Consider the following 13,829-nt stretch of genomic DNA (forward strand, 5'->3'; position numbering starts at 1 on the left):
TGTATACTCAGAGAGAGGAGGGATATGCTGTATACTTGTACAGAGGAGGAATATGCTGTATACTCAGAGAGAGGAGGAATATGCTGTATACTCAGAGAGAGGAGGAATATGCTGTATACTCAGAGAGAGGAGGGATATGCTGTATACTTGTACAGAGGAGGAATATGCTGTATACTCAGAGAGAGGAGGGATATGCTGTATACTTGTACAGAGAGGAGAAATATGCTGTATACTCAGAAAGAGGAGGGATATGCTGTATACTTGTACAGAGGAGGGATATGCTGTATACTCAGAGAGAGGAGGGATATGCTGTATACTTGTACAGAGAGGAGGAATATGCTGTATACTCAGAGAGAGGAGGGATATGCTGTATACTCAGAGAGAGGAGGAATATGATGTATACTCAGAGAGGAGGAATATGATGTATACTTGTACAGAGAGGAGGGATATGCTGTTTACTTGTACAGAGATGAGGGATATGCTGTATACTTGTACAGAGAGGAGGGATATGCTGTTTACTTGTACAGAGATGAGGGATATGCTGTATACTTGTACAGAGAGGAGGGATATGCTGTTTACTTGTACAGAGATGAGGGATATGCTGTATACTTGTACAGAGAGGAGGGATATCCTGTATACTCAGAGAGGAGGGATATGCTGTATACTCAGAGAGAGGGGAGGGATATGCTGTATACTTGTACAGAGAGGAGGGATATGCTGTATACTTGTACAGAGAGGAGGGATATACTGTATACTTGTACAGAGAGGAGGGATATGCTGTATACTTGTACAGAGAGGAGGGATATGCTGTATACTTGTACAGAGAGGAGGGATATACTGTATACTCAGAGAGAGGAGGAATATGCTGTATACTTGTACAGAGAGGAGGGATATGCTGTATACTTGTACAGAGAGGAGGGATATACTGTATACTTGTACAGAGAGGAGGGATATGCTGTATACTTGTACAGAGAGGAACACGTATGAGCACAGAGGTAGAAGAAAGGAGTTTATTGCAGCGTAGTATATTACAGAGTGGTGGTGACACGGATATACAGACAGGACAGGCACATATACACAACATATAAATAGCAGCAGCTCTCGGCACTGCAGGACAAGGTGCTGGTGGTCTCCAGAGCCGGGATCAGCCCCCAATGGCTACAGCTTCTTCATGGGCAGCGGACGCCGAAACAGGAGGATGTGCGGCTCTGAGGAAGAAAACAAAAGAGGATGAGGAAGAAGGATGAGGAATGAGGAAGAGGAAGGAGGAAGGAGGAAGAAGGATGGAGGATGGGGGAAAAAGGAAGGAGGAAGAAGGATGAGGATGGAGGAAGGAGGATGAGGATGGGGGAAAAAGGATGGAGGAAGAGGAAGGATGGAGGAAGAAGGATGGAGAAGGAAGGAGGAAGGGGGAAAAAGGATGGAGAAGGAGGATGGAGGATGAGGAAGAAGGATGAGCAAGGGGGAAGAAGGATGGAGGATGAGGAAGGATGGAGGATGAGGGAGAAGGATGGAGGAAGAATGATGGAGGATGAGGAAGGGGGAAGAAGGATGGAGAATGAGGATGAGACCATTCTATTCCATCACTGCTATCAGCTGTATACACCCCATTCTATTCCATCACTGCTATCAGCTGTATACACCCCATTCTATTCCATCACTGGTATCAGCTGTATACACCCCATTCTATTCCATCACTGCTATCAGCTGTATACACCATTCTTTTCCATCACTGCTATCAGCTGTATACACCCCATTCTATTCCATCACTGCTATCAGCTGTATACACCCCATTCTATTCCATCACTGCTATCAGCTGTATACACCATTCTATTCCATCACTGGTATCAGCTGTATACACCATTCTACTCCATCACTGGTATCAGCTGTATACACCATTCTATTCCATCACTGGTATCAGCTGTATACACCATTCTACTCCATCACTGCTATCAGCTGTATACACCATTCTATTCCATCACTGGTATCAGCTGTATACACCATTCTACTCCATCACTGGTATCAGCTGTATACACCCCATTCTATTCCATCACTGGTATCAGCTGTATACACCCCATTCTATTCCATCACTGGTATCAGCTGTATACACCATTCTTTTCCATCACTGCTATCAGCTGTATACACCCCATTCTATTCCATCACTGCTATCAGCTGTATACACCCCATTCTATTCCATCACTGGTATCAGCTGTATACACCATTCTATTCCATCACTGGTATCAGCTGTATACACCATTCTACTCCATCACTGGTATCAGCTGTATACACCATTCTATTCCATCACTGGTATCAGCTGTATACACCCCATTCTATTCCATCACTGGTATCAACTCTATACACCATTATTTTCCATCACTGGTATCAGCCGTATACACCCCATTCTATTCCATCACTGGTATCAGCCGTATACACCCCATTCTATTCCATCACTGGTATCAGCTGTATACACCCCATTCTATTCCATCACTGGTATCAGCTGTATACACCCCATTCTATTCCATCACTGGTATCAGCTGTATACACCATTCTATTCCATCACTGGTATCAGCTGTATACTCCCCATTCTATTCCATCACTGGTATCAGCTGTATACACCATTCTATTCCATCACTGGTATCAGCTGTATACTCCCCATTCTATTCCATCACTGGTATCAGCTGTATACACCCCATTCTATTCCATTACTGGTATCAGCTGTATACACCCCATTCTATTCCATCACTGGTATCAGCTGTATACACCATTCTATTCCATCACTGGTATCAGCTGTATACTCCCCATTCTATGCCATCACTGGTATCAGCTGTATACACCCCATTCTATTCCATTACTGGTATCAGCTGTATACACCCCATTCTATTCCATCACTGGTATCAGCTGTATACACCATTCTATTACATCACTGGTATCAGCTGTATACACCATTCTATTCCATCACTGGTATCAGCTGTATACACCATTCTATTACATCACTAGTATCAGCTGTATACACCCCATTCTATTCCATCACTGGTATCAGCTGTATACACCCCATTCTATTCCATCACTGGTATCAGATATATACTCCCCATTCTATTCCATCACTGGTATCAGCTGTATACACCATTCTATTACATCACTAGTATCAGCTGTATACACCATTCTATTACATCACTGGTATCAGCTGTATACACCATTCTATTCCATCACTGGTATCAGCTGTATACACCCCATTCTATTCCATCACTGGTATCAGCTGTATACACCATTCTACTCCATCACTGGTATCAGCTGTATACACCCCATTCTATTCCATCACTGGTATCAGCTGTATACACCCCATTCTATTCCATCACTGGTATCAGCTGTATACACCATTCTATTACACTGGTATCAGCTGTATACACCCCATTCTATTCCATCACTGGTATCGGCTGTATACACCATTCTATTACATCACTGGTATCAGCTGTATACACCATTCTATTCCATCACTGGTATCAGCCGTATACACCCCATTCTATTCCATCACTGGTATCAGCTGTATACACCATTCTATTACATCACTAGTATCAGCTGTATACACCCCATTCTATTCCATCACTGGTATCAGCTGTATACACCATTCTATTACATCACTGGTATCAGCTGTATACACCATTCTATTACATCACTAGTATCAGCTGTATACACCATTCTATTACATCACTGGTATCAGCTGTATACACCATTCTACTCCATCACTGGTATCAGCTGTATACACCCCATTCTATTCCATCACTGGTATCAGCTGTATACACCCCATTCTATTCCATCACTGGTATCAGCTGTATACACCCCATTCTATTCCATCACTGGTATCAGCTGTATACACCATTTTTTTCCATCTTGTCCTCATGACAACACCAACATGGAGGACGTCACCTTTGACCCTATCAAGAACACAAAACGCGCAGATGTTAAAAGGGCACTCCCCCCCCAACCCCCTTCAGTGTGTTACTGTTCCTGACAGGATCAAGGCACAGAGTTGTTCCCTGTGCCCCTATGTGGTCAGGGGTCCTGGGACTTACGATGGTCCTCTCCTAGAGCAGTCTCCGTTTCAGCATCACATACTCAGGGTGCCTCCGCTCCCTGCTCCCCTTGCGGCGCTCCCAGTTAGGGAGCTGGCCCTTGGGCACAATTGCGGTCCCCCTGCGCCTTCCCTGATGATCTTTGCCTCTGAGCGTGGGTGCGTTGTGCCGGCACGTCGCATGATGCCGGGGATTCCCCTCCTCTCTTATATAATACAGGTAATACCTATTCAGTCTGTCTCTGGTGTAGTTACTATGGAGGGTTCTGCTCGTGGGGAGGCTGCGGAGGATGATGGGGATATTGCTTCTCCATGTACCTCCCATACGGAGGCAGGGAAGCTTTACTTTTCTCCGGAGGATTGGGACACTCTTATTAGAGCGGCTATGGAGCTGGATCACACTGAGCAGCCGCTTGCAGCCCAGGACGCTAGGTTTGCCGGTTTAAAATGACTTGGCAGCTGGGATGTACAATGGACCAACTGCACAGGTGTGAGGTAATGGGGCAACAACTCTATAATAGCTCCGGTAGTGGGCGGTTGGGCCCAAAGATTGGCTATGCATGTAGATGATGTCCTTCTATGCATCTCCTAACCATCAGCTAGCTTCCCCAACGCTTTAGATGAGATCAGGCAATATGGAGAACTTCTTAATTGTAAAATTTATACATCTAAATCTGAACTTTTGAATATTTCCCTCCCTAACCTTGTCATGTTCCAGTTCAAACCAGCTTCCCCCTCCGTCACAGTCACTCAAATATCTGGGCGTGCAGATTACGCCTGAGAGAGGGGCATTATATGAGACTTAGAGAAGGAGAGAGATAACTGGTTACATCTGAACTTGTCCCTATTTGGCGGCGGTGAAAATGGATAGATCACCACGCGTATTATATTATTTCCAGACTCTTCCTATGGTCCCCGTAGGTCCCTTCCTGCGGAAACTTAAGACATTATTGAACAGATTTATTTGGGGGCGTAAAGTGCATGGAAAAGAATATCACCATGTGCGGTCCAGTAGATGAAAGGATCGGTCAGGTGGGAGCAGCAAAAACACCCCACACGTCCTCAGGGATGTGCTCTCACGCGTTCCTCCGTGCCCGGCTTCCTCAGGGATGTGCTCTCACGCGTTCCTCCGTACCCGGCTTCCTCGGGGATGTGCTCTCACGCGTTCCTCCGTACCCGGCTTCCTCAGGGATGTGCTCTCACGCGTTCCTCCGTACCCGGCTTCCTCAGGGATGTGCTCTCACGCGTTCCTCCGTACCCGGCTTCCTCAGGGATGTGCTCTCACGCGTTCCTCCGTACCCGGCTCCCTCAGGGATGTGAGTAGCAGTATATATATATATATATATATATATATATATATATATATATATAAAGCTCCAATTATAGAGACAACCCCCAGAAACAATCATAATATAACTACATACCATGTGCAGGGGAGCGCTGTGTGTTGGACCATACACCAGTGCCATCTTGTGTATAGGGCACATGCTCTAGGGTCTCAAACACTCTGGAGCATGTGCCCTATACACAAGGTTGCACCGCGGTGTATGGTCCAACACACAGCGCTCCCCTGCACATGGTATGTAATTATATTATGATTGTTTCCGGGGTTGTTCCTTTTTTCTTGATGTGCTACCTTTTTGTGCATATGCTTTTTCTTCATAGTCCTTCTGTGTTTCTTATATGCATTGGTTTAGCGCTCAGGTTATAGGGTGGTGCCCACTATACTCTCTCATTTGGCATACTGAATTTTAAAGTCTTGACACATTGGAACTACTACCCAGAACGACTCCGCAGGCTTTTCCCCTCAGTTGACCCTTCTAGGTGGAGGTGTGGCTCCGGTCGAGGTAGCCTAGAACATATTTGGTGATCCTGTCCAGTCATCAGGAGCTTTTGGAGGGCTGTGTTGGCTCTGCATGATAAGGTGTGCTCAGCCACCACTTCCCTGGGTCTGGCACGGTTGTCCCTCCCGGCTGGATCTGATAAAACTTTCCGGAAATGGCTCCTTGAAGGCAGCAAGACAGGCAATTCCTCGTAAGTGGGAATCCACACTATCTCCTTCCTCTGGAGATTTTTTGGACCGTCTCTCCTTTCTTAGACGAATGGAAGAGCTTACTGCTCATTCTAGAAGGAGAAAGACAATTTTCCCAAAGTGTGCTTCTGCTGGGATGTGTTTAGTGACTCTGTGTTGTCTTGATCTAGTGTTGTTTACATAGGGCACCTTGCCTTTCCTGTACCCCTCCCCGCTTTCTCCCTAACTCTCCCCTCCTATTTTTCATTCTTTATCTCTCTTCCTTCCTATCTCTCTCCCTTTGCTTGGTCTTTTGCTTATACTGGATCCTCTGTGTCATGTTTCTATCGATACTACCAAGTGTGAGCCTTGCGATTGATAATCTAGGTTTGTTCAAATACTTGTTTGAGCCAGGATACGATTCCTCAGGTATAACGACACTGAAAAATTGTTTATTTCATGTTATTTTTCATGTCCCAATTGCTCTATTTCTATGATTGTATTTTCTGCAATAAAAGTTATATTTACAAAAAAAAAAAACCAATGAGTAGAATTGGCAGCTGGGTTCCGAGCTGATGCATCTGCGGAGTCGGTGAGAATGGCTGCAAAGTCCCCTGTCTGGTCAGATGCTACTAGAAGAGCCTCATGGCTCAAGCACTGGCAGGGCCACGTTGCTTCTAAAAATAAGCTTTGCCAAATACCTTTTCAGGGAGAACTCCTCTTTGGTCCGGACCTAGAAGGGCAGCAGACAAGAAGAAAGGATTCCCTGAACCTAAGCAGCAGAAGGGGAAGAAGCTTTTTCGTCTCTTTACCTTTTTGAAGTCTTGCTTTTCCTGGGTGAAGGGAAAAGCGGCAGGTTGTCCTCTCCCAAGGGCGGCAGGAGAAGAGGATTTCAACCCCAGTTCAATGGGAAGGATAAGTGACCCCCTCAAACTGAGGGGAGACATCAATGAGAGAAAGTTACCAAGAATCATTTCATTCTGAATATAATAAAGGAGGGTTACTTATTAGTCTTTGCCTCAAAATTTCAAGTAACCCACTTTCAGACAGAAACCCAGAGGAATCGCTTGATGGAGGGAGTTCAGGACCTGATTCGTCTGGGTGCAGTAGTTCTATTGCATATGGAGGAAATAGGTCTGGGACACTATTCTTCTCTTTTCTTAGTCCCCAAGCCAAATGGGTCTTTTAGAATGATAAACTTAAAATTCCTGAACAGATTCATCAAGTAAAAGAGGTCTAAGATTGGGGGGGGGGGAACCCCACACACCATCCCTCTGGGACTTCTGGTTTGGGTGATGCCATGTAAAGTCGCAGTGCAGGAAGGTCCTGTGCGGTGGCCTCCTAGGGGGGGGACCCCACACACCATCCCTCTGGGACTTCTGGTTTGGGTGATGCCATGTAAAGTCGCAGTGCAGGAAGGTCCTGTGCGGCGGCCTCCTAGGCCCAAGCTATCACTAGCACACATCACCCGTAGCTGGCCCTGCTTCATACCGGGAGTCAGCGGCAGTCCTGCGGTCCCTGTGTGATGGATCACTATGTGCTCCGGAGTGCACAGAAACAGTCCAGCCAGGAAAGCACTCATCTCCTTGCCTCATAGCAGACTCCCAAGATGGCTCCACGAGACCTGCAGACAGCGAAGATGAGCTCTTCAGCTCGGATAACACAACAGGTGGTAGATACACACTGGGCTCCATCTGTGGCGCAGAAAATCACTCCTGATATACAGAAAGCACTCTGGAACGCTAGGTGAGCTCTCTGCAGAGTTCTGCTGATTACTTAAAACTGGACCTGACCCAGCAGAAGCAGGACATAGCTACGATCTAGACTGGATGATCTGGAGAACAGGTCCAGGCGCAGTAATCTGAGACTTGCGGCCTCCCTGAGACTGTACGCCAGACTGAACGGTTTCTAATAGGAGCTTCCCGCAGCTTTAAGATTAGACTTCTGCTACAGAATTGAGAAGGATCCACTGAATCATAACTCTTATAGGCCAGGATGGGCGGATAGACAACTTATATATGGGTGACTTGGTAGGTCCATAGCAAGTGGACTTCATCAACTCCCGCTCAGTGTTACCGAACATATGGAAGGTTTTGGCAGTGTTGGACTGGACTCCACCCACAGCCAATTCTCTTGGCACTGGATATCAAAAAGGCTTTTGGAAGCGTTGATTGAGACTGGCTGGGGTTAGTGCTCAATAGATATGGTCTTCAGGGTCACTTTCGCACTCTATTGCAGTGTCTTTTCGCTAATACCGTAGTGAGAATCCATACGTCAGGATTCTTTTCGAAATCCTTTACCTTTATGCATCCTGGCCCTCTACTGAACCTCATCTCTACTGTGGCTTGGACTGTGGACATGACATTTACAACTTTATTGGTGCTTGTTTATAGTAATCAGCACTGGAAGATCAACTTGCAGAAAACACCCGGGAAATTATATTTCATTATATAGACCCAACTGATGGGGTAGTTGTACCAGTAAAATCTATTCCTCTAATATTGCACATAGTTGTATTGTCAGCTAAATGACTTCTCCTCCAACACTGGCTACAGGAGAGGATTCAGACTATTCAGGAACTAATTAACCTCCTTAAATCCCTATTGGTAATTGATAGAATAGAAACAGAGAGACATAAGGAAAGGACAGCAGAGGCCTTTTTCTAAGAGTGGCGCAAGTTTTTGCTTTCCCATTATTCTAGTGACGAGGTTCATCAAGTGGTGAGTCCATTTAGCTATACTTCTTGGTAGCTAAAGGCTGATCTAGCTGGCTCATAGGGTCCCCTGAGGCTTCCACCCAATGAGGGGAGGGGAGATGGAGTTGCTCTTCCACTGATTGTGGCATCTTGAGCCCCTGACTGCACTTCTGGGTCTCACAAGGTTTTGCAACTGTCTTATTGGGATTTCTGATGGTGCCCCTCGAGGGATGATATGGTATGGACACGGGCTCTCCTTTCTCTGTCTTGCCCTCCTTCCTTCTTTCCCTCGCTTTTTTTTTTTTTTCATTTTTCTTGCTCTTTCTTTTCATTCTCATTGCACCATTTTGTTGGGCCTTATCATGGTACACATGTGACCCCACAGGTTCAGTATGGTCTTAAGGTAAATAGATTGTTACTTCAGTGGTTGTATACGATGCTATACATGTAAAAAAAAAAAAAAAGTGGATACACTTTTGTATGTTGATGTCGTCTCTCTCTTTTTTTTTTTTTAATCTTTTGATTTAGTTAAAAAAACAAAAAAAAAAACTAAGCTACCATCCCTTTAATTCACCAGAAAGCATTCTTGGCATTGATAGACCTAAAAGCAGCATACTTTCATGTACCCATCCACAAATTCCTCAGATTTGATCAGACATCTGATACAGCAATTCGCAGCCCTGCCTTTCGGGATCTCTTTTGCCCCGTTTGTTCACCAAGGTGATGCTGTAAGTGGTGGCTTCCCTGAGGCAGCAAGGCATAACAGTCATCCCTTACCTGGACGATCTGCTTCTCATTGCACCGTTCCTTTCCATCCTTTCTTCCCAGGTTCAGTTAGTAGTAGACTTTATTCAGAACCTCAGGTGGATTGTAAATTTCAGCAAATCCAATCTCGTTCCATCTTGCAGGAAGAGGTTTTTGGGGATGATTCTGGATTCAGAGGCCCAAATGACCTTTCTTCCAGAAGAGACGTTATAGACCTTAGAAGAGAAAGTAAAGAGCTTCAGATAGAATTGATTTGTTTCAATCGAATAAGCAATGTCTCTTCTTAGTCTAATGACGACCTGTATTCCAGCAGTTTCATGGTGTCAACATCCCTTCTGAGTACAGTATTCTCAAGGTTTGGAACACATCCCCCTTAAACTTGGACAAGAAAATGCTGATCCTGGCAAAGGTAAAATCGTCCCTGGTCTGGTGATGTAAAGAAGAAAACCTGGCCAAAAGGTACCCTCTAGAACCAGTGATTCAAGTCACCAAAAACGCAAGCCTGTGGGGGTGGGGTGCCCATGTTCTGGAATTCCACTTCGAGGGCCACTGATTGTAGTTTGAAGACTGTAGTCTGGGGCCCTCTAGACAGTTGAATGCAGATTGGGAAACCTTAAAGTCAGCTGAATCCCTGCTGGTTCAGAAACATGTCAAGATCTCCTTCAAGCACAACATCTTTCTTCCTTCAACTACTATCAAAGAGGATATTCAACTGGGCAAAACAGAAGATCCTATCGATATCAGCAATCCATCTCCGCAGCACCGAAAATGTTGTTGCGGAATTCCTAAGTCACCACCAGGTCCAACCTGGGGAATGGGAGCTGAATTCCTGGACTTAACACCAAGGTGGAGAGGTACTCGCTGAATTGTCTGGATCATCCGGAAGCCTTGGGTGCTCTTCAGCAGGTCTGTGACTTCAGGGTGGCTTCCCACTCTTCCTTTGATCCCAAAAGCTCTGCAGAAGATTTGAGCAGGGAAAACTACGATAATCTTCATTGGCCCAAAAGAGGCTGGTACAGTCTAATGAGGTCGCTAGTAGTTCAAGGTCCAGTCCTCCTTCCCCTTTAGATTTCCTATCCCAGGGACCTCTGAATAATTAAAACCTGCTGAACCTCCACCTGGCGGCTTGGCTTTTGAGAAGTCCCTCCTTTCGGCAAGAGGCCTTTCTTCCAGGGACATAGACACTCTTCTAAAGAACAAAAAGGAGGTGACTTCTTCTATCTATCTCTAGCATTGGAAAGGTTTTATTCATGGTGCAGGGATTCCCCTCCAGACATTGTTCACACCGACATCCCCAGAATCCTGGACTTTCTACAAGATGGGCTAGACAAAGGCCTAGCAAAGTGAGTACTCTAAAGGTTCAGGTTTCTGCGTAAGGTTGTGTGTATGACACTCCAATTGCGGACCACAGGTGGGTTTTTTCAAAGCAGGGGCCAGAATTAAAGGGGTAGTGCGGCACTAAACAATTATTCACTAAATAACACACATTACAAAGTTATACAACTTTGTAATGTATGTTATGTTAGTGAATGGCCCCCTTCCCCGTGTTTCCCCCCACCCACGCTAGACCCGGAAGTGTAGTGCTCTATACTCATCTGATCCGTGTCGACCCTTTTCCGCCATCTTGCGACAATGATGTAATCTTCGGGCGGGCCGCCCTCTGCCACGTCATCAGCTGCTCAGCCACGATTGACTGAGCACAGTTATGCTCAGCCAATCACAGCTGAGCAGCAGGATATACGAAAATGTTCTGCTCCAATTCCAGGGTCGCAACAAAGGCTAAAATAGCGTCCAAAAGCTCCATTGCTAGTTGGATCAAGCCAGCAATCTGTGACTCCTATTCAGCCATGGGAAAGGATCCCCCTATGGGTCTCAAGGCGCACGCTTTCAGAGCTACTGCAGCTTCCTGGGCAGCAAAGTCAGCAGCCTCCCTTGAACAAATCTGTATAGCGGCTACCTGGTCTTCGCCGAACACTTTCTTCAAGCATTACCAAATCAACGTTGGCACCTCCCGAGACCTGGCTTTTGGGAGAGAATTACTCCAAGCGGAGGTCCTTCCCTGAAGTGCCTGATCTATACAACATTCTATTCCATCACTGTTATCTGCTGTATACTCCCCATTCTATTCCATCACTGGTATCAGCTGTATACACCATTCTATTCCATCACTGGTATCAGCTGTATACACCATTCTATTCCATCACTGGTATCAGCTGTATACACCATTCTATTCCATCACTGGTATCAGCTGTATACACCATTCTATTCCATCACTGGTATCAGCTGTATACACCATTCTATTCCATCACTGGTATCAGCTGTATACACCATTCTACTCCATCACTGGTATCAGCCGTATACACCATTCTATTCCATCACTGGTATCAGCCGTATACTCCCCATTCTATTCCATCACTGGTATCAGCTGTATACTCCCCATTCTATTCCATCACTGGTAGCAGCTGTATACTCCCCATTCTATTCCATCACTGGTAGCAGCTGTATACTCCCCATTCTATTCCATCACTGGTATCAGCCGTATACACCCCATTCTATTCCATCACTGGTAGCAGCTGTATACTCCCCATTCTATTCCATCACTGGTATCAGCCGTATACACCATTCTATTCCATCACTGGTATCAGCTGTATACACCATTCTATTCCATCACTGGTATCAGCCGTATACACCATTCTATTCCATCACTGGTATCAGCCGTATACACCCCATTCTATTCCATCACTGGTATCAGCTGTATACTCCCCATTCTATTCCATCACTGGTAGCAGCTGTATACACCATTCTATTACATCACTGGTATCAGATCTCCTCCATACAGTGCGGCAGGAATGGGGTTCCTGGGCCCATGTGGCCCCTATAGTGTTGGGGGTCACTCACCAGGCTCATGGATCATGTAGTGCACCCAGCCTTGGCTCTGCTGGACTCCCAGGTTCCTCCATTCTGTCTCGGACATTAGATGGGTTTTCGGTACCATCTTGGCAATGTCTTTCGGTAACATGACATGTCTGCAAGAGACCAAAGGGTCAGGGGTCATAGGCTAAAACTAGCGATCGGGCGATACACACACACAGCGCCCCCCCGGGGAGGGGTCAGGGGGATACACACACACACAGCGCCCCCCGGGGGAGGGGTCAGGGGGATACACACACACACAGCACCCCCCGGGGGAGGGGTCAGGGGATACACAAACACACAGCGCCCCTGGGGGAGGGTTCAGGGGGATATACATACACACACACACACACACACACACACACACACACACACACACACAGCACCCCCCTCGGGGGATACACGCGCAGCGCCCCCCTGGGGAGGGGTCAGGGGCATACACACACAGTGCCCCCCTGGGGAGGGGTCAGGGGCATACACACACAGTGCCCCCCGGGGGAGGGGTCAGAGTGCAGCATGTCCTACACTCTTCTCAGAGCATGATGGGAGTTGTAGTAGCTGGACAGCAGGAGTCCCAGCCAGCATCCCCGGGGGAGGGGTCAGGGGGATACACACACACACAGCGCCCCCGGGGGAGGGGTCAGGGGGATACACACACACACACACACACACACACACACATCGCCCCCGGGGGAGGGGTCAGGGGGATACACACACATTGCCCCCGGGGGAGGGGTCAGGGGGATACACACACACACACACACACACACACACACACACACACACACACAGCGCCCCACGGGGGAGGGGTCAGGGGATACACACACAGCAGCCCCCAGGGGAGGGGTCCGGGGCATACACACACACACATAGCGCCCCCTGGGGGAGGGGTCAGGGGATACACACACACACACAGCGCCCCCTGGGGGAGGGGTCAGAGTGCAGCATGTCCTACACTCTTCTCAGAGCATGATGGGAGTTGTAGTAGCTGGACAGCAGGAGTCCCAGCCAGCATCCCCGGGGGAGGGGTCAGGGGGATACACACACACACAGCGCCCCCGGGGGAGGGGTCAGGGGGATACACACACACACACACACATCGCCCCCGGGGGAGGGGTCAGGGGGATACACACACATTGCCCCCGGGGGAGGGGTCAGGGGGATACACACACACACACACACACACACACACACAGCGCCCCACGGGGGAGGGGTCAGGGGATACACACACAGCAGCCCCCAGGGGAGGGGTCCGGGGGATACACACACACACACAGCGCCCCCTGGGGGAGGGGTCAGAGTGCAGCATGTCCTACACTCTTCTCAGAGCATGATGGGAGTTGTAGTAGCTGGACAGCAGGAGTCCCAGCCAGCAT

General features: G+C 47.4%; 1 protein-coding gene across 1 annotated transcript in view; it reads right to left on the minus strand.

Annotated features, from left to right (window-relative positions):
* Positions 1-996: 996 nt before the first annotated feature.
* CKS1B (CDC28 protein kinase regulatory subunit 1B) overlaps positions 997-13,829 on the minus strand; it is a 14,656-nt gene continuing 1,823 nt past the window's right edge. Inside the window, exons 2-3 of the mRNA XM_069949728.1 lie at positions 12,439-12,566; positions 997-1,208 (exon numbers count right to left, since the gene is read on the minus strand). Of these exons, the coding sequence (XP_069805829.1) occupies positions 1,159-1,208; positions 12,439-12,566 (178 nt within the window). The 3' untranslated portion in view covers positions 997-1,158. The remainder of the gene's footprint in view (positions 1,209-12,438; positions 12,567-13,829) is intronic.

Source organism: Dendropsophus ebraccatus, chromosome 13 (genome assembly GCF_027789765.1).
Source record: "Dendropsophus ebraccatus isolate aDenEbr1 chromosome 13, aDenEbr1.pat, whole genome shotgun sequence".
Taxonomy (NCBI): domain Eukaryota; kingdom Metazoa; phylum Chordata; class Amphibia; order Anura; family Hylidae; genus Dendropsophus; species Dendropsophus ebraccatus.